We start from the raw sequence: 25124 nt of genomic DNA on the forward strand, positions 1-25124 counted from the left end.
ATTCGAAATGGTAGACAAAATACGATTTACATCATCAACATCTTCGCTATGGCGGTCTACTTTAAAAATTAATGACGTGTCATCAGCAAACAGCACGATGTCAGCCCGCTTTTCTACCATGTATGGCAGATCATTGAAGTAAACTAAGAAGAGAAAGGGTCCTAGAATTGAGCCTTGTGGTACACCAATTTTTACATTACAACCATTTGATTTAACGTTATTAATATCAACAGTTTGTAACCTATCTTTTAAGTAAGAAGCTATTAGCTCAATTGATATAGAATCAAAACCGTACTGACTAAGCTTTCGCAAAAGTGTAAGTTGCTTAGAACCCGATATATGGAGATGGGCAAAGGCGCGGCTATAATATGAGGTTCGCAAAACGTAATGTCACAAAGTTTATTTTACGTAACTTAGATTTTGATGTAACTTTATTAATTCTGTTCATCTTTTCATTATATTCGAACCATTAAATTCGTATTCAAACAATATTTACATCTGTTTTTGAATTATGTTTGTTAATATTTCCAGGTTTTTCAAGTGCAGTGTACCTGATAATAGTTGGACAAAGTACGCGAAATTGCGAAAGGTCGCCAAATTGCCCTCGACTCTGTGGTTACTCCGTCGAGTACTACCTGAGACAAACATCAACACATGCCCTACCACGGGAGCTCGATTCGCCGTAATCTGAAATTCGTAACAAAGTGTAAACCAGAAGCCATATGGTTAAAAAAATATACTTAGTTAAGTACAAAAGTAAGTCAATAAAGAGTACATTTATGTTAACGGGACATGCCATGAAATTTTTTTATTTACCTAATAAAAAACAGTCTTATGTAGTGATATACTATCCATAATATGGTTTGGAAATAGTTGTAAGGGTATGGTGCACACTACACCAAAAATATCCAATTGCTCCGTTTTGACGTGAAAGAAGGACAAATAAACACACTTTCACATTTATAATATTAAGTACTAGCCCGCGACTACGCCCGCGACTTCGCCTGCGTGAATTTCAGTTCTTAAAAGGAATTTGAAGTAAAATTTTTGTCATTTATCGCGTATTTTGTGAGACTGGTAAGATTTATATGATTCATATTTTTTATCATCTTTAGTTCAATTTCCCGTTTCCCGCTACGATTTCCGCTACTCGTCCCCCAACTTGTCCTGTCCCGCTTCTTACAATGTATGTTTTCGCAATGTGTCCCGTCCTGCTTCCCCAAGGTTGCATTAATTTGCAAGCTAGTAAACATCCACTACGTACCTAAGGAATTTTGGAAATCGTTATTTTTGAAGGGAACACTCATGATTTTTTAAATTTAAATTTGTAGTTAGTAAGTATATACAACTGGCAACCCCTATTTCACCCCCTTAGGGATGAAATTTTCAAAATTGATTTAACGTATTATTACTTTTTACTGATTACAAAATTAAATTAAAAATTTCATGTGATTCTCAGTTCAAAAATGACGAAGTTTCATACAAACTGCCAACCCCTATTTCACCCCCTTAGCGATGGAATTAACAAAACAGAAGATTAGTAACGAATAGGTAGGTAACTAAAAGTATTTTCAGTAGGTACCTAGGTATTTTGGGTGTGGTAGATGTTTGGGAAATTTAAATATGTTTTCAAATAAAATGAATATAAAAGAGTCTCGTAGTAATCGTGTCGTAGAACCGTCTCGTCTCGTAGACAAGTGTGGCGGGTACTTACATCGGCTAGGGAAATGGCAGACGCGCGGCGGGGCGCCCGCGCCGCCACACAGCTTCGTGGAAGCTCACAAAAGCTCGGCCTACTTGATTGGGCACCTGGAGCTTGCGGTCAGAAGGCCACACAATTATTATTACGCCGAATTGTCTGTTTGTCTGATCGTTATACGGTTAGGATTTGTTTAGACATATTTCGGCCAGTCCTTTTTCCGATATGCTTAGCAGTTGAAGTTTTGAGAAATATTGTTTAACTTAGAATATGACGTGAAAAAGTGCCTGTAAAGTTTCTAATTTATTTTGCTTCGACTTTGACGGCTAACCATATTAATTGTTTAATATTTTTAAAGTTTGTATTTAGTTTCACCTATCCCATGTTTAATCAAATCTTAAAAGTAAAATTTCACTCCTGAATTTTTGCCAAATATTTTTATTAAGATTATATTATTAAGATAAACATGACCAGATGGTGCAACCAGGGTCGGCTCCCAACGAGGGAACTCCTCAACGGTTTACTACACGGACATGATGTTTTTGTCACATGTTGAATGAAGATCAACATGATGAATATCTATTAAGAATTAAAGATCTCTCTAACGACAATTAGAGCTTAGGTAGGTAAGCTTGTGTCAAAAATGATCAATCAGCAAAAAAATGTATTTAATCTGTAAAACAAACTTTCTAACAAGTTTTTAAATGCATTTATTATTTTTAGCGAATTACAGAAAATTTTTAATATTGATTACAAATATATACGTACGTAATATTTGTCGGAAGATGCGATGCATAACCTACATCAACAAAAATTACATTTTTGACATAAGCTCTCATTGTTCTCACAGAGATCTAATAAGAACGAATGCAATAGCATTCAATGCGTTTGTCACATTGAATGCAATAAAAAACCGTTGAAAAATTCGCTTTTCTTGGGTGCACTATCACTACTATGCATTGTCATCCAAACTAAGCGCGTATACACATTTTCAGCTTTAACGGTGGAAGATATGTGCTTCAAAATTGAATTAGAAGATTCCACCCGAACATTGCACGGATGCACGTTAAATAAAATGTCTGGCACGATAGGGACCAACACTATTTGAATGAATTTCTTTAGGCATTCTTCTCAGCAGTGGTCGTTCCGAAATATTATTTAATTTAGATCTGACGTGAAAAAGTGCCTGTAAAGGCCTAATTTCTAAATAAATAATTTGATTTTGTAAAATGTGTATTTGTAAAAATACAGCGAGTCGTAATATTCTCAATATAAAGTAAAATAAATATATGATGGTTTTCGTTTTATTAGGATGTGATTTAACTAAGAAAGTTAGGGGCCAGCGTGCGATGCGATGGTTGACTCACCACAAGCGGGCTGACTCATTTTACTAATACAAGACATAGCTATAGCTCCTACTTTGCGCACGGATTTTTGAACTACTATGTAAATTATTACATTTTATAGAAGAATGTGCGATGTACTCCTGTCGGAGTAATGTTATAATCAAGATGACTGAAAATGAATCATTTTCTGTCGCCGCCGGCAGAGCGGTGTTCGGGGTAGTAGTGGGGTACATTTGGAACCAAGTGAAGTGTTCAAAATTAAGCACTTATAAAAATAAGAACTGCATCCTCGTAAAGAGTTGCATATTTTTTAGACCAATGTGTTTATTATTTATTTGGTTTACAGTTAATTTATTGTAATAAGGATTTACTTGGTTGCGTTGTAAATAAACACTACACTAATACAAAATCCCACCAAATTTAGTTAAGTCTATATTTTTTAATTGTGTAATTTCGTTGATACAATATTTTTATTGAAATTTGTTTTATATTAAGTTATGATCGTGACTAATTTAATGAAATTCAGTTGAGCGTTTTCTAGTAAGCTCTTTTTGTATATATATTTTTATGTATCTTACCTATTTTAGGGATGAGGTATAAATTGAAACCAGAAAATATATTTATGATTTTTTTTATTAAAACAAAATACTTAAAATTAAAAAATAATAAATTATAATACTTGCTGCCTAATTTTCCGACGCCATAGGGTCGGGAGATCTCGGCGGGTCACTGGTATCACATACCACAATATACATTACACGCATGATCTGCATTCACACAATAAATTACAGGCAGAGGCTCAGAGAGCTAGGAACTATGAGAGTGCGGGCGGCCACGGCGGCGGCGACGGCGGCGCGTGCGGCGGCGCGGTCAGCTCGGGGACGAATTCGTCGCTTCAGTCGAGTCCTGCATCATGCACATACAGCCCACAGACACCCGTATCGTCTGCGGCTCCTGGTTCGTCTTGTAAAGCACTTGCACGTGATCTTGTATCTCCACACATCGCATCACAACTTTGTCGTGCCGATGCTGGCAACACTCGTTGGGAGGCACGTTCTTCTTGGCGCACCATTGGTTGCTGTTCTCCGCGCACTCCATCACTTTGATCCGCCGCGGGATGCGGTTCTCGTCTTCGTCGATGCGGATCTTGATAGGGCAGACGGTCTTGTTCAGCACGTCGTTGACATCCATCTTGTCAGGCTCCTGTCGGGTCGGCATCGCTGTGGCTGAAGCGATGACTACCACGAAAACGATCCACATTTCGTTGGCCATTTTGTAAGTGATTCTTAATTTGAAATTGCAACAGGTTGATTTCACCGAATAGGGTTGGTGAAATGAGTTTGGTTGGCGCGTGTTCTCACGTCGGAGTGGACGTTGCGAATCGTGCTGTGGTTAGGAGAGGCTTCACTTTATATGCCATCAGTTAGGTGGCTGGCTGCGTCCGGGCGGCGGCGGGCTCATTAGCGGTCGCGCCGCCGGACCGTACGGACGTGTTGCACCGCGCTGCGCGTGTGTCGATATAGTGACAGTGAAACTTAGACATCAACGCGTGAATTTGTGTTGTGAAGTGCTTGGATTGTACTCGCTCGAATATGGTATTATGGAACTCTTATTTATTTATTCATGTATAGTTTGATGTATTTATATTATTCCTAAATTGTACTGCAAAATAAAGGTATAAGCCATTACGACTCGAAAAGTTTGATAAACTTTTATTTTGTAATGCGTGGAGATAAGAATCTTTTAGGCATCTAGTAAAAATAAATATAAATTCGTTAAAGTCAGCCAGCACATATTAGTAAGTTATAATTTCATTAATCGCATCGCATGAATGATTAAGTATGTATATTTGGAATTGACATTGTTACTTTTGAGTGAATGTTTACAGAATACACCACAATTGTTTTTTACCATTTTTATATTTCGATGTAGCAGGTATCATTACGTATCACGAGTAGGTATCATTTTATGACGAAGTTGCAGAGTTCCTCTACGACACATGCGAATAAATAAGAGGACCTCTACATTTAGTATATTTAGGTTGTTTGACACCAAACACTTGGCAAAGTTTAGCTACGCCAGATACAATATGTTAGACGAGTAGTTGCTACCCAATGATTATAGCATTATGTCTCCTACACATGCACACCGGATGGTATCACCAAACCCTGCAGTAGATGACAGTAAAATGTAGTAATAGGTACCTACTGATGGATAATAGTGTGTTAGCGATAACAGTCGTTAATTTTCCAACAAGAGATGTAAAACATACCTTTTTTATTGATTATCTATTGATTTTGTGACGTCACATATCCCGATTCTTGGCCTCACCGTGACGTCACGGATTTCCAGTTATGGGTTCCGTATGTCTGCTCGTACCAAACTGCCGGTACTGCGGCAGTGTGGTGAGCTGTTGATGTGAACATGTGTGGGCTCGACTTTGACGTCACTCACTGAAACTGCTCCGACTAACTCGACTCAATCAAATGTAGGTACAAAAATGTTGTGTCCGTTACATTGTACCTTGGTAAGGTGTGCAAATATAACATTAATCTAATTTTATAAGAGAAACTAAAAAATACAATGTTGAATGTGAGTTCAATGTAAAGTTAGCTTTAGTCTTGAAGAATGGAGGCAAAATATGCGTTGGCCCAAATTTTTAAATATTTTCAAGCTGTATTTCTTTTTTTTCGAAAAGGAGCGAGTTATCTTAGCTATTTCTTTTTCTCTAAATGAAATTGGTAACGATACGTAGTTTATTTAGATTTCAGTAAGTATATTATTTGTAGTATACAATTTTTAAAAATACTATTATCCTTACATATTATAAAACAATAATATGTAAGGATAATAGCGTCGTCTAATAATACGTAAGGATAATAGCGTCGCGTCTGTCTGTCCGCGATAAACTCAAAACTACTCCACGAATTTTCATGCGGTTTTCACCAAGAGATAGTGTGGTTCCTGAAGAAGGTATAGGTGTACCTATAATTTATTATGTTTTTACCCGAGCGAAGCCGGATCGAGTTAGGTAATCACAGAACTTTATCATAATACATATAATAGAACTTTTAAAAACTTAATGAGGTCAATCGAAATTGTAACGTGTATTACATTTGTAGTCATGTAGTGTTTTTATGTTTGTCCATGACTTGCGCTGATTGATGCCATGATTACACAAACTCATTCCCGGAACGGGAATGAATGAATGACGTCACACCACGTGCTTGGGAGTCGGGACGCTTGACGTCACACTGTAGACGCAAGCGATGCTCCAGTATTCCACAGTTCTCCAAAGATATCATTGTAATTAATTTATTTATTCGTCTGGCATTATATTGAGCCGCTCTTCCACTTAGAACTATCATGGTACACTCCATTAGGCTGCGTCCGCGGCCGGGAGAACAAATTTAGGGAACTGCCAGCAAATCTCCTATCGCTGTAATAACGGGTACCTACATTGTTTCATTTAATTTTAATTTTAAAATTCAATTTTAAACCATTTTCATTAATATTAATAAATTACATCTTGCATAATGTATTATTATGGCACTTATCATAAAGCAATGACCTGACGAATGACGTCATGATGAAGTTTTATTTAATTTGTGAGTGAAAATTGTCATTCCACATTATTTAAATATGAAGGTAAATATTATATTTACTGTACCTACATAAAAAGTAAACACCATGGGTACACGTACCTATTTCTAAAATATAATACAATTTATGATCAATTTGTAAATCTGTGTACTTATACATTCTGGAGAAAAATAGGGATCTTTTATTTGAAAATTTGAATTATGTTTGTGTTGACATGTCTTTAGTATTGTTTTTTCAATGTACCTATGTATTGCGGTTATGAAAAGTGTAAAATGTTTGTGTTGTATGTCCTTCGGTGGCACAAAAAATAAAGGACGCGTTTTCAGAATTTACTTCTGTATTTATTTTTAGCAAATAGTGTGCACATGTTCATTTGAATTTCAATAATAAATTATAAATTTTAAGCTAGGAACATTGGGAATGACACAAAACTGTTACATTTTTATAAGTACTGTGATTTTCATGCAATTTTCTTATTGATAGTTGTAAGAAAAAATATTGATCTGTTTAATAAAATTTGTTTCTGAAAATATCCTTTTGTTTTTTTTTTCATTTATCAAGAATCTATAGATAATGACAATATAGATTCGATATGTATGTAGTACTTGTAATAATCAAATTAAATTATTTGCTATAATGCCCGTAGTATATGCTATTTATTGAGGCACACAAAGTTATACGTAAGTAAGTACTTTTGATTAAATTGGATACTTCTAACCTAAGACATAAAGTTCACGCGGATGAAGCTATGAGCACAAAGCTAGTAAATCTAAATACTTATCGTTTTGTTTCTGCTACGTTATCATTCTAATGGCAAGACCGCGCGTGCTCTACAGTGACATCAGTCGCATCACCGCCCAGCGCCGCTGTGAATCAGACGAATATCTGACTTGCGCTCTCTTAATGAGTGACTAATCAATTAGGACTACGAAAATTTAGTTAATAAAATATACACGCTAATTCACAAAATCCTAATCAAATAAAGTTATAAAGTATGGGCCGGATAGTTAAGTTATAATATATAATTAGTTAAAAATTAAACTGTAATAGGTACATAGTTGGGCTTTCCATTGCAATCGGAGTAGTATGACTCCGGCGCAAATCCTTTGCAGTGAGAATGCACCGGCACATTGCACTTGTTACGAAACATCTGGCTCGTCGCGCGGTGCGGGCGCGCGTCACCGGCCGCCGACCGGTGAGGTCGCGGGCGCCGCACGCGGATAACACTCAAAAGCACTAAATTATACATCGTTATAGAGATTACAAGCAAGCAGACTTTTTAAATAATGTATAGCCATATGAATAAAAAAAAATGTATATCTGTAATAACTGCAATATAATTGCATAGTTTAAGCCGGTCCCATTACGTAAACAATTTATTTAGAATTTTTGTCTGTCAGTTTATTTGTTCAGGGTAATCTTTGATACGAATTATCCGATTTTGATGGGATTTTTAGTGTAAAGTTAAGAATGTTACGGAGCACAACTTAGGGTAGTATTTATCTAAGAAATCCACCCCTAAGTGGGGGAAGTAGGGGGGGAGTGCAAGATTGTATGAAACTTCGTGATTTTAAAGTTACAGTTTCAAATGGATTCATTGGATTTTGGACATTGGCTCCCATAAGGGTGAAATAGAGGTTGCAAGTTTGTATAGAGCATCGTCATTTTTGAATTAAGTCACAGGAAAATTAAGATTTCAATTGCATCCCTCTAAGCATTTTTACCGATAACGGGACCGAATATGTTCCGGGAAACGTGATGAGATAGGTAGCGGAAAATGGGACGAGACACGTAGCAGAAAACGGGAGGGAACACTTTGGCTGGACGAGGTACGGGATACATTGCAGGAATTAGGGTAGGACACGTTGTGGGAAAAGTACGGGACATATATTGTGTGAACCGTGACATGTAATGGAAACTAACATTGTTGGAGAATGGAGCGGAAATTAACATTTTAACAAATTATTTTACCAGTCTTGCAGAATACGCGACTTTACTTCGATTCTTTTCTTAGAAGGGGAGAAGCCGCGGAGAAAAGCTAGTTATAAATATATATTTAGATATTGTTTATTAATCAGAATGTTTATCTGCTTTCGCTGATTTGCACGTGATAACGCAACCTGGAAATATCAAATCGCTACGACCTCTACGTCGTAGCACTCGTAGCGCCAACCACCAGCGCACACGCAGCGATACGCGCGCGATCTATCGCTCTCTCGCACGCGCGCACAATGATATCGCGTGCTGCTCATTACCACGCCACGCGACGAGCTTGCCTTCGCTAGGGTTGGCAATTTGGCACGTTTCATCATTTTCCTAAATATCGAGACGCTACCATTAATCAGGAATGTCAATATTAATGAACGCCATTTTGGTAAGTACCTACATAGACAGGAAATATATTGAACGAAAACACTAGGTATAATCGAAAGATCTAAATTATATTAAGTTTCGTTAAATTTATAAGCATGTTCAAATAGAAAGCGGTGCAGTAGACTAGTATTATTTTTTACGTATTTTATGAAAATTATGATTTTTTTAGATTCTATTCTAAAAAATAAGTACCTACATCTCATCTGACAGAAGGTGCTGTACATATATCATTGTGAAAAACTATTCTTGTCATAGACTTTAACTCTACTCCGGCGCACGTGCGGGAAACTCCGCCAATCAGACACACCTCATCATTATCATTATAGTTACGCGCGCTACGTGTGACTTCATTAAGATGATCACAATATTATGGTCTAAAACTGATGCAGCTTGGGATTTACCACTGCGGTTTTAACGCCTAAAATTTTATTTATACATAACTATTGAAGAATTTTACTAGAATTTATTTCACAATTTACTCTGCATGGAGTTATAAATCAAAAAGAATATATATTTGTTTGCGTTTATGTTCACAAAAAATTACTAAACATATAAATTTAACAGTAGCTACTTAAAGATATGCAGATAGGTATATTTATGCCCTAACAGAAAGAAAGGTATTTTTATGCGGATAACAATTTAAAAAACCTTAAATTTTAATTATATTTAGTTTAGACAAATGAGGGAGAAGGCATCACTGGCCGCCTCGGGGTGCAGTCGACGGATCCAGTCAGATGGGCGGGTTTTCCACTGATGTTGGGGAAATCGCGCCGCTAATAATACCTCACATTTACCTCACATACGGATACCTTCCTCGTGCCCGCTTCTTGTGAATTTAATAAGAATATTTTCATATATTCGACCCGGGACTAGGACTAGGACAACTTTTACGAATTGCTTGGGAAAACACTACTGGCACCTACTGTATAAATGACGGCTCGTGGTGCAGTGGACTGTAATTTATTGTAGTTATTTCGGAGCCGGTTAAATAAATATGCCGAGATTACTTGGGAGAACTTTTTATTGGCAATGGAGACAAAAAGGAAGAGAGCATTCTTTTTAATGTGAGCGTAAATGTTGCTATAGTAAAAAAAATAAAAATATAATTTAGTGTTGGGATTTCCAACACCTACAATTGCTTTTGCTTCATACTATGGTAAATTTTCTTCGGGTCAAAGAAGTCAGGTACTTATTCTATACTAAAATAAGTAATACATATATGAGAACTAAAGTACTTATCTGGACAACGATATTCAGGTTTTAGTAAAAAATAACAGTTAACGACGAGTAGCTGGTGCATTGCGTGTGACAGTATTTCACTCCGGACATGATTCAAAATTAAAAACCAAACCAGCGCAGTCTAGGTCCTGCAGCCTAGTTCCGTATTACAGATTACTCAAAATTCGGACTCAAGGATGTTGCATCAAGCGACGCAACCCGCGCACTTTCACCGGCTGAGCGGACCATACGTCTTTCTCCGCGACGGCCTTGACACAGTTCGTAGTCGCTGCGACGGCGCACGGGTTAACGGGTGCTAATCCTTGGTGGAGAAAGTAATGCATTTTTTCCTGTAACGGTATTTGCGAGGCATTGACTAGTATAAAATAAATAATAATGCGGTGTTTTTCGTAAGTGTTAGATGTCTTAGTGTAATGTGTGCCTCGTTTCTGTAAATAAAACAAGACGAGACTTCAACAAGTGATTAAATTCACACTTTATCATTCCAAATAGAATGTATGTGAATTTAATCACTTAGGCATATTATAGAACGAAGTGTAGATAATGAAAATATTTTTAAGTAGACCCTTTTATGTTAAAAGGCTTTCCAAACCATTTCATGATTTCCAATGATATACCTATTTAGTTGACGTTGAACTAAGTTGACTGCTCGCACGCACCATGCCATGCAATTATTAATTAGAATTTATTTGCCTTTGTAAATATACAATGTTTCATTAGTTATTACATAATTTGATCATTTTATTGCAGTATGACGTGTGAATCTGGTAAACACGGGCTGAGGCGCAATGTTGCCAAATGTTGCGCAGAGTCGCACGACTGTTGCAAAACACACGTGGCGCAACGTAATACTAGGTACGTTGATGTTTACGTCGCGGACGCAGGCAGCAGGTCAGCGTCACTGTGGAACATTCTACAGACCAGTGGTCTGCAACCTTCTTATGGAGCCGTCACCTTAGTCGATATGACAGCTGCTAACTGATACCACCACGAGATGGCTTTCTTTAGGGAAAGAGTGATAGCATCGGTTGAAACATTGTTGAAGAAGAAGGACATAATAAGTTCCTGAGAAACTGCTCCAAAAGTAATAAGAAAAAACAAGGTCTTTGCTGGAGAACACACTCGACATATACTAATCTTTGTAAGTAGCTGCTAGCAGAAAAGCATAGAAAATTTTTTTGTTACTTAAATGATTTTTATTTATCTACTGCTATTTAATATTGTAATGTTTGTTACATGAAACATGTTCTTAACTTGTTACTCGTATATAACGCAGCAATAATAAAAAGACGATTTTTTTGAACTTATTAACGAACAAAATATATCGCCTATGAAAGGCACACTTAATGCGTATACGGTGTATGTAATAAACATTATAATGCAATTGTGGCTAACACAATGCTGCTACACGCGTAGGTACGCACGTTGTTTTCAATTCCATATTGCATTATAAATTCGCACGCCGAAAACGGCTGCACATATCTCTACCCTATAGTTTGACTTCGCGTCATAGAAAAGTGTGAACCACCAATATAATAATAGTACTATGCGAGCAATGTCCATCTGATAAAAGACTCGCGATGATCTTTTTATTAGTAAATTGGGAGAGGTCATGGATTAGGCGAGGTAATAGGTACACACACCAATATCTGGCCGATGCCTCCGTAACTATTATATGATACATATTTAAATTGCAAGAAGATAATAAACGAATTCGCAGAACAAAATAGGTGTAGAGGACGAATAAAACGATTGCACGATGCAAGCAATGACAATCTGATAAAACAAATGAGTTCAGATGATCTTCAATTACTAAAGTACCTAAGGGGTGATCGAATTCATAGGATAGGGACGTTGAACCATCAACACTATTAGTGATATGTACTTGGAGGGTTCGCAGGTTGACTTATATATTTTGTAGGATAACAACTGCATCTCGTACTCAGTTCCTGTGAGTAATACAAGAGCACCTGTCGTAATCAGGTCAAACCGTACCCGTGATACTTTCGTGTTATCCGGTCTATATTTTGATTGATCGAGTTCATTTTTCACTTTAAGAAAATATATATCTTCATGAAGTCGTCCTTAATATATGAATTTAAGAAAGATATCTAATCCAAACGACTATAATTAAAAGTAGTTATGACAAACTACTAGCTAATTGCCTAAACAGCCATGCGTCATAAGATGTTCCAGACGGAATCAAATGGCGTTCCCGTACAATATTACACTAGTACACAAGAAGAGTGATTCACTAAGTGTTCCTGCGATTGCTACGAGATGAATAAGCGACACCAAATGACTTCGCTGCTTTATTGACAAGAAACTGTATTGTCACCATATGTCTTCATTTTTTTTTTTGTAAGAAAAATCAAGAATTGCCCGTCAGACCGCAGTGCTGTAGATCAAATGTCCCTGGGCGGCGGTGATCTGCCTCATACCTTTCATAACACTTATTTCACGTTACGTTACGTCACGCACAAACCAGGAGCCGAGGCGTATATACCTAGCTAAATAGCCTGATATTTATTCCATAATTTACTATTTATTCTATGTAGTGTACGCCAGACTAACGGCATAACGTAATATTGGTGTAGTACGCAACGCTCGCTCATCAATATGTTACATGTATTGTGGAGGTGTGACCGGTAGGGCCGTGCGTGCGTGACGCGGACCTCGTCGGCTAGGGCTCCGGACGTGACGCGGAGCACCCGGGGACTTGTCCAAACTGGTTGCTGAGAACGGACGATAAGGAGATATTTATATAGATAGGGCAGTGACAGCTATGGTGACTTGGGAATGAACTCGACATGAGTAATGAGTAATTTTTGTAATGTTCCGTCAGGGTCGCGTTTGTACCGCACCAATATCAAATACTGGTGTATACGAAGCAGTGAATGTTTATTTAAAGCTATCTCGAAAGGATCAATGGCCCTCGGTTAGGTCACAAGAAAGTTTATGTCAAAGTCTACGAGTATCCGCGTTGCGTCAACCTGACGCTTGCTATCACGGTCTAAAGTCCAACTGCTAGTACACATATATTGCATCTAAGGAGATCTTGCGGAACACTCATCCAAGGTTGCAAGCCTGTACTTTGGATTCGTGTGATCATTGTATCTTTTGCTCCAGCTTATTGGTATTTAAGTCTGGCCGGTGTTCGCGAGTTGGTATAATAATAGTAAACGATATCTAGAGCGTTCAACAGGTTGATACTGTATCACAGTTAGTGCTATACCCACACTTACATAATATTCCAATTAATTATAAGTAACATGGATCGAATAAAACATTTGTGAGATGTAGCTAGATTTGTAAATAAGTGGAGATTAATACTCGTTAGTTTAATGATAATCTACAAATCTATGGCAAACAAGCCACTACGTAAATAGGAAAACACCAATACGTGTGACGCGTTAAATGTGTGAAGACGTAGGCGGCGAACAGAAATAGATTCATTTAATGATGTATACAATACAATACCGGTAACTTCGGACCGCGTCATTGGAGCAGATTTAACTAGGAAAGGTTCCATTGACGTCCAAAGTTGTAAAAAGATAAAAGGAGCGGCGATTCTGCTTACTATGACGGAGGTCCGTCAAACAATTACAAATATTTGGGCTTTGTAATTTGTGAATGGGTGTAAAATCACAGGCGCCGGCGCTAAGTGCGCAACGGATGCTGCCATTCATGTGCGAGGTGACAATTCACACCATTTGGTGTTGTCGGCGAGTCCTTCTCAGTAAGTAGTTAATCTTGATTCGCCACGACTTTTAATTTCGATGAGTCAAAAGATTAAAATTCTATTTTTATTGCAAGTCTTTTTGGATTTCGGACGATCGGTGCATGCTCGTGCCAGGCGCGTGATCTCCGGAAACCTGTTCCATCATGTTACTTTATACCGTTTTATGTTTATTACAAACGTTGTATGCATCTTACAATGAACGTTTGTATTCGTTGAGCGGTCTGACGGCAGTACACGCTTCGAGCATATATTTTGAAAATTGTACAGTCAATATTCTTATTTTTTTCATACATACTTAATATCATGCTAGTTTCTTATAATTAATTAATCGGACAGAGCAGAACAATGCAAATATTCTCAGCAAAAGGCTGAAATAAACTATTAAATTCCCAAAATTCAAGTAAGTATTAACAAACAATTATCCTCTCGTAAAACAGAAAACAATCCTACGCAACTAAAATACCGCATCATCTTAGCCAATGATGTACAGGTCGCCGTGACGTGTGATGTTGACATCAAAAACCCGACAGCGGAATATGTTAATGAGACACCTGAGTTAAGCACGACCAGCGCAACGGTATATGGACGACCTTCGAAGTGTCTTCGCCCTCCGCGGAAGGTCGGTCGTGGGAGAGGTCAGCAAAATTGAACATACAAAGTTTAATCTAAGTTACCTGAAGGAAAAGAGTGATAGGAACGTATTACCGTAATCGTTAACGAACATGATAAAAAAACGTCATGAGTCAATATAATTTACTTTCAGTGTAATCGTTAGGATCACTTCGAATTTAAATTGTTATATATGTCACAGATATTTTTAAACTTATTTTTGAAAATAATAATAAGATGAGGATAGAATTTGTCATTGATATAAAACAAAACAAAAATGAATATTTAAAGTAATGTGTGTAGCGTGTGGATCCCCTCTATATCCTCCCGTGAATGTCATACGAGGCGACTAAGGGACACATAGCCTAGGCGTCTGATAGGCAACAATAGCATTCTCATGGAGAGTCGACGTCAGGCAGGCGGTCGGTTAAAAATGTAAAATCACAGACAAATCTTCAAAATTTTAAGGTTTTTTCTTACGCTGACCCCGGGCTTCGCGGCTTCACAAACCCGAACAAAACGGGGAGCAATAATATGCATAGAAGAGAGAGAGTTCCGAAGAAAATGAAAATGATTTTTTAATTATTAGCACAGGTGACTACTACTGAGCTAATAGTAAGAACCTATGTAAATCTTTTAAGTAAAGTCACTTCACAAAGTTAGTGGTTAACCGCAGGCTTATCAAATAAAAATAACACTGTCACTGACAACTTTCAACATCATTGATTAACAAATTTGCATAATGAATGAGAAAGGTTTTAATTCTGCGGTTACTTACTCAATAATCCTTTATTCCATTATTAAATAACTAACCGCAAATTACAAACTATTACCAAATCTCTAATAACGACGAGGTTTAATTATCTAATTCATTTTTATGATTATTGAAAGTCAAGCTTTATAGTTTCGCCACCAAATTCAAATTCTTTATTATACTTATTGATGTCAAAAATTAACTTAAAACTAAGTCGGAAACTCACCAAAAGGTTTTATAGTTTTAAACAAAATTATAATTTGTCCACATATTAATAGGGATGAATAAATTTTGGTGAAATTGTTATAAGACCCTCTACTTTCAAATACTAGAAATAGCTGGAATGGAGTAAAGTTTCGGGGTGCTCATAGACCTACGAAATCGTGATCGTGATTACTCATATGAAAAATTGTAGTCTACTCAGGAAACCCCCATTAGTCTACTTTGTAATTGGACCAACCGACAGGTAGACAAATAAATTCAAAATTAACTACCCGCCCGTGAACAGAATCTTGTACAGATCATTTTATTGTTGTTTCAGTTATGTTTAGGTCATAAAGTATTGTAGCTATGTGAAAGTTAATAATATAGTTCCATCCTGAGCCTCAACTGCCATAAAACTTTAAAATTGCAAGTTATGATAAGAATTGTAACAAAATATTAGGTTACAGTTTTTTTTTTAAATTGAAAATCAAAAGAGTTTCGTAAAATTCGTCATCAGTAATCTAGGTCATTGTCAATGTATCATCTACGATTTCATTATTAACATCGTTTTAAACCGAGAATCTAGTATTTCCCATGGCAATATTATATGGAATTATTTCTATGTCATTATCACATCGGCACCAGCCAATTTGGGCGCACTCGAAATCAAATCATAGCTTCTATGTCGTCAGTCAAAATCACCACAAGTGGGCCGCGAGTACGTCATTTTTGAAGGTTTGGAGTTTTGGCGTGCGTCAAGGTGGTTGGCGTGGCCCGTGCCGCTATCTCGTGATCGCGTGTCGCTGGACTGACTCACATCGGGTTGCAGCATCGCTGGGTTTTACGCGAGTTACTCAATGTTTTATAATGTTAGATTTGAAGCCAGGTTTGCATAGTTGTCTGGGGGTTTGAAAGTTCAAGTTTGTTTATTTCTAAATGTAACTAGGTTACAATATATCACTAACCGGCGTTTATAATGTTATTGCAATTTCCAATGGGTAGAGAGAAGCAGTGGTGCAACAAATTTCCACTGCACGAAAGTCATAGTTGTATCAAAATTTGATTGAATTATATTAATCAAGACAATAATGTCCTGATTCATAATTTTCTTCCACTAAAATTTGCATATGTTACAAAAGTCCTTTCTCGTTTAAGTTGGAGTTAAGTATCTAAATGTAGTCAGGATTTATCAAAAGCTACATAAACTTTTTTTCTTGTATTCTTGGATTTCATTAACAAACGACCTGACTTTGAAAGCTTTGAGCGTATTCTGTAACGAGGGTAATTTATGTTAGGATTAAGCTGGTTCAAACAATAACCGCTTTATCTTCCAATGTTCTTAAATACAAAACTATTTGCGTATCGTATCTCAATGGTAGTTTGAACGGAAAATGTGTTAACTCAAACAGAAATTATCAGGACTAAGTGACGGTTTTTTGTTATTTGTCGGCGATAACACAGACACGCCTCGACACGTTAGCCCACCGCAAGAATTGGCCAGCCATTGACTAACACAGTAAGAATGCAAAAAAAAAACAAAAAGGGAATTTAGTTTTAATCACTTGCAAGAAAGGTTGTTTGAAAGCAATTCATCAATTTTTTGTCGCATCTTTTAGCTGCAAGTGCAAGTTTGGGAAATGTTATGAAATCCTCAACTTAACGGAAATTTTGGTCTCGACACGTCATTGGATATGAATGGAGGCAAAGGTTTTTTTGGTCTCTGAACTAAAGGACCGCATGAATGGAATCCGCTGAGGGTGCCGCACTCCACGGTCTTACAATAGGATTTATGAGTTTGTGTGTTTTTGTGTGTTGGTTATTTGTATCATAGACTTTATTAGGTTTTTGTTCTGTTCGATGCTGTAGACCCAGGTTCTTTGAAATATCTGATACAACTTATTGCACCCATTGCGTCGTGAAATGTCTAAAATATTGAACTTTACAAAAAGTTAGGATCAAAATCATAACGATTTAAAGATTAACGTAACTAACCTACGTCAATACAACTGCACCACATTTCATTAAAGCATTAGTCAGTATGCAATGCAGTAATGCAGTCGAGCATGTTGGATGTGAATGCAATGCTCGCACGCATGCGGGCGCCAGCGAGGCTTTTGCCGCGGGTTTCCCCGTTGCTAAGACAATATGGCGTAATGAGATGAAATGCTGATAGTTGACAGGTCGGAGCCACCTATACCACTCTGTCCATCGATACTAATATTATAAATGTGAAAGTTTGTTTATTTGGCCTTCTTTAACGTCGAATGGAGCATTGGATCGAGGTGATTTATGGTGTTGAGATAGTTTCGAGAGCGGGACAATGATATTTACTACTTTTTGCGGCAGCATTATAGCATTATAGGTAGGTGATGAAGTGTAAGCTATCGCTGCGGTTCTGTGTCAGCAAGGACATTCCTCTCCAGTATTCTAGTTACGAATAACGTTTGCAGAAATATTGACAGCCCCGAAAAGACAAGTAATTTAGAAATAACGTTTTAGTCACACGTTCATTTACATATTATAAGACATACAAGCAATTGATGTATGAATGGAATATGCATGAATGAACGTGAACTATTGGCCAACTATGACTCACACTTGGCCAAATTTAGTATGTTCTGTGGTACATAGGCCAATGTTTTTGCAATTTCGTAGAAACACTGACGTTTGCTTCTTCAAATGTTGGGTAAGTACATACTTCTTGCATTAGCAATATTTCAGATTGAATCCGGTATTATATATATCACGAGCCCCGAAAAGTGCTGAACTAAAATAGTAAATCATACACATTAAATATACACATTTTACAGTAAATTAGACACATTTTAAACGAGGCTTCATATCCGCTGAATTGTCGATTTACGATCTTTATTCGATTGCGACGAAATTAACAATTAACAATAATATTATAAGAAGCATTCTTATATTTGTGTCTGTAGTGAACCTTTTTCTTTTGTAAGAAATGCAAGTTGCAAACAAGAAATTCATAGACTGATATCTTTCAGGCGGTTTGCACTCAGTTGTGATATGAAACACGAGCATGAGTAGAAAAAATATATATTTGCTTTTTGCACTGAACTCAAGTATTGGTTCTTGTTAGATACAGTCGTAATCTAATATACTTTCACTTCTACCTATATACTCTGTTCTTATAACCCACATACCTACTCCTATTTACCTTTAAGAACGTAATTTTTTAATCGCATGGCCTGTAGCGGCAACACCAAGAGTAGCGGTAGTAACTAAGAGAATATCCAAAAAAATGATGTTAAGATTCAAACCACCATCATCATTCTGTGTCGCTGTACCGGCCCGCCTTGCTCTTGTACATTACAACATTACCATGCTAATTAAATGGAGGTTATGCTCGTGTGCGAGAGTGAAGGCTGCGCGACGTCCGCGAGGTAAGTCCCCGGTGGTTGACGTCACATGCGAGCCCACGTCGCGCATGAGCTAGTACTGTGGCCAGAGTGCGGACTGGTTCGACCTCTTGGGCCAAGTGTAACAGTTTATATTTTCGTTTATGATTGAGACTATATGTTTTTACATAAGCATAGAATAAATGAATATGAATTTGTATCTTGACGTCATAAACTGGCGTAGAGTCAGTTTTCATGGTATATAGTCACCTTTATCATCGAATCTTCTTTTTTTCCTAAGCGTGTTGACTAGGCGAGTCAGTACTCATTTAATTAACTTCTAATTACATGATATCTCCATGAGAAGTTGCTCAGTGCGTATAATATACACCTCTCATACAATTGGTCGCTATACCTTGAAATCCTTGAAAATCTTTGCGGATTACGGTTTTATCATCTACATCGATGATAATGATGTTATCTTTTGCAAGTCAAATTTGGTTTGGTGGTAGAAGCTACAAACTACTATAATATCGGAACGACACGAACGACACACAAACTCATATCAAACAGTTATTAGTCTCCGTCGTGCCGAACCACGTCGAGTCAATGATAATAACATCTCTTTATGAAGTTACTCTGTATATATGGTATCCTGCCTCACAGCAGCGACACCTGTTGGAGGCAGGTCCGTAGCTCGCGCGACCGCGTCGCCGCTCGTGTCAAGGTTAATGTCATTTTGTTTTGAGCGCTTTATACTCGGCACAGTTAATCTACTTTAATTTATTGCAAATTCGTTGCTATTACAACCGCATAAAGGTGCTTGTATAATTTATTTTCAGTTGATACATTAAATTTATGTTAAAATGTCGTATATATACGTGAGAATGAATACTGTAAATATTTTTCTATTTTCAATGTATATGCAACTGATAATGTCTGAGCGCATTCCCAGTTTCTCATCCCAGTCCTAGAGCGACGGAGTCTACACTTTATTTAACAATGTTTGAATTTTTCAACAAAGGCCGACCTTTTCTGAACTCAGAGAAAAAAGCGTTAAGATATGTAATATTTTATAATATTAAATACTTTATATTCCCATTCCATTCACTGACGGAGGGAAAAGGATCGCCTGATCCTTTTGACAGGAATGGTAAAGTTTACACAGTTTACAAGTTTGAAATAAAAAAATAGTTTTGAGCCGCTAGCAAATGTAAAATTATTAAGAAATGTTAGAGCCTCGAAGCTCCGCCGAGCCGCAGCCGCAGACGATATGTTTCGAGATGAACGATCTCTATTGTGCCTATAATATATATACATTAATAAAGTTATTACAAAGTCCGAATTCCGTAAGTAATGAGTATTAATGACGCAAGAACATGTTTAATCACTAAATATAGAATGTAGTTTTCTCCGAAACATTTGTAAGACCATTTGTATACCATGTGTGCTCAAGGCTTTCCTCGTAGAGACGTACAGGCCCATGACTGTTCTCGATGACGACAATGGTGGGATAAAACTTAGACGAAAATGACAATAAAAAGGCGTGTCATGTGTAGGTACTGTATGTATACAGATAGACATCCTTATATGGCCCGGTGAGGGGTCGCCGAACTTTTGTTCTTCGTCCCTGGGGTCAGGTCTCTCGTACACCTGGGTCAGAGATCTCCGCTCTGGTTTATCATAAATATACATACATATTATGCCTCTGGTGGAAGTTGGCTTACCTCTGAGGTCGGACCATTCGGTTGAACTGAAACCCTGCCTTATTTGGTAGTTTTCGTTTCTTATATCTCCGCACCAAAATATTTAAGTAAGTATTTGCTGTAAACGATCCTAACCAACCTAACTTTTGTCGCCCAGTGAAATATTTTCATTTCATTGGTATAAAGTTGTTATTAATGAGCTTTTGTAAATAGTCAGTCATAGTATGATGAAGGACTTATTACGATTTTGCAAAGCTTTCCTTTTAGTGTTGATGCGATGAGCAAAATCCACATCAAAGTTTGCGTCTGGAGCTACCACTGAACCTACCACTACCACTGGACCAAATTGCTTCTTCTGCATGGCTATTGTTTAGTAAACCCAAGAAAATGTTTTTTACCAAATTTTCAGCCTAAGCCTGGAAGCTCAACATTACGATACAAATTGGCAAAGGTGCTAGCATTACTTTATTACAAAACTTTGTAAAAAGCGGACTTAAAGTTACATATTTCCGGCTTTTCAGCGGTGATGCAGAAATAAATAATGACCCTTGAATTTTTCGGTTTGAGTCTGCAGGGGTCATTATTTAGGAGGGAGTGTCCGGAGTGAGGAACCTGGCCAGGGACAGCGCAGGAACTCTACCAAGCAGAGTCTGACGAGAGCGAAGGCCCACTATCAATCGATACATGTGGAAGTCTATAGGAGAAGCCTATTTCTAGCAATGGACCATCGTCGTCCATCAGATCTCAACAGGAATATCGTATATGGATGACGAATCTGATCTAATTTGAGGTCCGAGAACTGAGCTCAAATGCCGAGAATGAGGCAAGACAAATAACGATACAAACAAATAAATAAACAAACAGTTACGTTTCGAGAATCATCAGCGATTGCTCTGAGTGAGTCAATCATTTGTTTTCCTCGAGGAAGCTGTGGAGCACGACGCTCGCGTGCCCGCGCTCGCGATTACGATACTTTGCCATTTGATATAAGGACTCATTTACACACAAACTTTATTAATGCTCGATATTCTCACAAATCAGCAAATATACAAATGTTGAATTAATTATAGAAAGAAATAAATAATTTATTCGCCAAACACATAAAATCCAAACATTAACACTTAAGAGTACAATATAAAGAATAACGAATAATGCATTTGCAGCAATGTTAATAACAGTGTCTATCTAGCGAATTTGGAGTAATAAATAAATAAATAATCATATCATAATCATAAATAATCTATAATAGAATAAGAAAAATCGATATTAGAGCTATAATCAGACACACACAGCCACCATTCAACAATGACTTTAATGTTACATATTTTCATACATGTTCCTATTTGAGTATTCTTTTGATTAATATTTAGCCATATCTCTTCATGCACTATATGTCTAATACAAGTCACATCGCAGTGTGCGGCGACCCTAGCCTGCGCCGGCGCCGCCGCGCTGTCTGGTCGTCGTCATTACGACTTAAAAGGGAAAAACAGTAGCATGATATGACGCAACGCAGCACTGTTATAGCTCGTGGCTATAACTATGAGGAATGTTGGTAAATCCAGTGCTTGTGACGACGGCGGGCTATTGCGGAATGAGGAATCTTAGGGCAAAGCGGCGCGGAGGAAAATGGGAGTCTGGTTGATGCTGACGTAGGTTGTACATTATTTCTTGGAGGGAAAACTGGAATTTGATGACACGTTGTTCAGGTTCAAGTTCATGTTTATGGTCGAACTTTTTAGCTCCAAAAATATCACTAAGACAAATGCATTAAAGCTTACTTATAGTGACGTAGAACGGAAAAACGAAGGAATGGAATTCCTTCAAAGCAGAAGGCAGGAAGAGTTGCATCCAACATTTCATGATAAATTTGATCAAATGCGTGGTGTAGAAGAAAAATAAGGGTGTATTAAAAAAAATCGAAGAAAAAAACCTTTAAGAAAGGCCATATACACGCATATTTTCTATCAGGTAATTATATCATATTAAATCACCTGTATGTATCTTACAGGTGTATTTCATAATAATCGCAGTATCTCAAAAAGATGAGTCAATCACGCTGAGCTAATAACTATCAGAAAATTGAAAACAGATATTTGCAGAGTTTAATCATGGTTAATCAGCGACCGCAATGAGTCAGTCTCCACACATCAGCACATTCCGACTGGGACACACGCAGCCTCCGACTGACAGGTTTAAGGTGAAGTCTATTTCCTCTATCCAATCAACATATACGAAGTATTCGTTTATTTAATTGCTAACAGCGCTTTGTGAAATATTTTCAGACTAAAAATTACCGTATCTTTGTATTCCAGGTTATATTAGGATCCGTTCCTTTATGCCGTAGAATTTGTGTGATCAGACGCTCGTCCACCGAAAATTTAGCATTTATAGTATTATATTATAGTGGGATGCAAAGTTTTAGGGTATTAAAGAAAGAGTCACTCTTCTTGACACTAAAAGCTACTCATAATTCTTACGAATCATTTTATGTTTTTGATACCAGAAGAGAATTTGTAGTTTACTACAAGGTTACACAAATTTTAAAACATATATTACTTATATGTGCGATAACTAAGTTACAAATACTTATTAGAGTGGCCCTTAACTTGTCGATGTCAGAAACCACAAACAGACAATCTGTAATTTGAAAATGACTAATCAGTGGCGCTGAGAAGGGAGGCCACGCGACTAGATCAAACCCCATCATAGAAAAAACTTTTTGCTCCTAATTGAAAACTTCTATCGAAATTATAATACTTACTACTATTACGAGACGAATCAATAGCATTTTAAAAATATCCACTTGTCCCGTATCAAAACATTTTCAACTTGCAATATTTAAAAAATCCTAAACATTCTGCTGTCTTTATATCATTATCTTTATATATTAACGCACAAATATGTTATGTAGGGTGATATGTGAAGTGAACTCAGCCAGGGTGCAGCAAACAAATCGATCCCATTCGCTCTGAGGTTCATTAATTCTTAATTTGAATTATATAATCGTATACGTCAAACTACACTCGTCCCTATTACCTTTACTTATTTTATAAATTAATCTATATTCTCTATATACCTCGCTTTGTTTGACTGAAAGAAAAACATTTCCTTTATAGGTATTTATTTCCATTAAAGTTAAAGTAGATCTCAGAATAAAAATAAATTGATTTTTCATGAGATATGGGCCTGTCACCCCAAAACTGGTAAGGAATCTAGATCGTTGGGCTACAAAGATACTTCTCTAATTTCTTCATCGGAAACAAAGAAAACTGAGTGAGACGGACGCATCGAGAAATTCGTTGATGTCTTTTGTATGAATGACATTGGTCAAGAGTTATTTCACAATATTTCGCCATATTTGCTGTCAATTAGCGGAATGGCGGCAAAAAATGGCGCTAAGCACCTGATAATCACCGCTACTGATAATGAAGCCTCGAGTTTTGGCAAAACATACGATAACAGAAGAATTTCGTATGGAAGTGCTTAAAAATATATGTTACAAAAAATGTCTGGCGTGTTTTCCACATTAAGGTTCCGTTCATAACTGCGTGTGTGTGAACGAAGTTATGAATGATAGCCATAGGTATACATTATCATACTACTAAACATACCTGCCTGCACAGTATCACCGACAATAAGTGATGGAAGTAGGCTGTGACGTCAGCTTCAGTTCACGATGAAATTCAGCTTGTTCTTTCTGCATATTTTTTATTTTTTTTAATCTTAAACCGGCCATGAACTTAACAAACACATACACAAAACCACAATGAGATGTTACGTTGTGTGCGTGCCTTCCTAGAATCGGCATGTGACCGCGTGTGCAAAAGAGTGAGTGCAAATGTTATATAATGCAGCGATAACGACAGGAAGTTAATAATTTTGATTATATATATATATTGATAATTTTTCATATGTTTGTATTGCATGTTCACTGTAAAAAGAACACATGTTAAAAGCACATACATAAGAGGAAGGTAAATGGCGGACTTATCACACGAAGGGATAAGTCCGCCATTGTATATTTACCTTCCTGTCAGCCAGCGAGACTTTGTATATGTTTTCTTTTTATGTATACAGCTGCTGGAATCCCTAATCGTGGCCAGTATTCATTAATCTCTTCTTATTAGCTTGCACATTCCTGTCATAATCTACTTCTGCACGCTTAATCTAATTCATGTCTTATCGTATACAAGCCTTTGAAGAAAATCTGTACCCTTTCAACCCATGGCCGAATGCCGTCAATTGCCGAGTCAATAACTTAGAAGACTAAGGTTGTTGCACCGCTTGCTGATAATATATCTGATAGTCTGTACGTAACATATCTTACAGATAGCGTTAAAAATTGTGTTTCACGAGTACTGAAAAAAGGCTATATCGCCAATAACATAATATAGATTTATATTGCAATTAGTTGTTTCTATCAAATTGCAGTATAATATTATATCAGAAAGTGGTATGATAGACCTTAACACTTTTTGCCAAAGCGA

The 25124-nt window shown here is 37.1% G+C and overlaps 1 protein-coding gene across 1 annotated transcript; it reads right to left on the reverse strand.

Annotated features, from left to right (window-relative positions):
* Positions 1-3725: 3725 nt before the first annotated feature.
* Positions 3726-4441, reverse strand: LOC128673206 (uncharacterized). Its single transcript, XM_053750882.2, has one exon. The coding sequence runs from the start codon at positions 4315-4317 to the stop codon at positions 3916-3918; it is 402 nt and encodes a 133-aa protein (XP_053606857.1). The 5' UTR covers positions 4318-4441; the 3' UTR covers positions 3726-3915.
* Between the last annotated feature and the right edge of the window lie 20683 nt (positions 4442-25124).

Source organism: Plodia interpunctella, chromosome 10, assembly GCF_027563975.2.
Source record: "Plodia interpunctella isolate USDA-ARS_2022_Savannah chromosome 10, ilPloInte3.2, whole genome shotgun sequence".
NCBI classification, from domain to species: domain Eukaryota; kingdom Metazoa; phylum Arthropoda; class Insecta; order Lepidoptera; family Pyralidae; genus Plodia; species Plodia interpunctella.

Bases quoted from the DNA above. Each gene is read 5' to 3' on its own strand.
- LOC128673206 (XM_053750882.2), bottom strand. From the start codon at position 4,317: ATGGCCAACGAAATGTGGATCGTTTTCGTGGTAGTCATCGCTTCAGCC.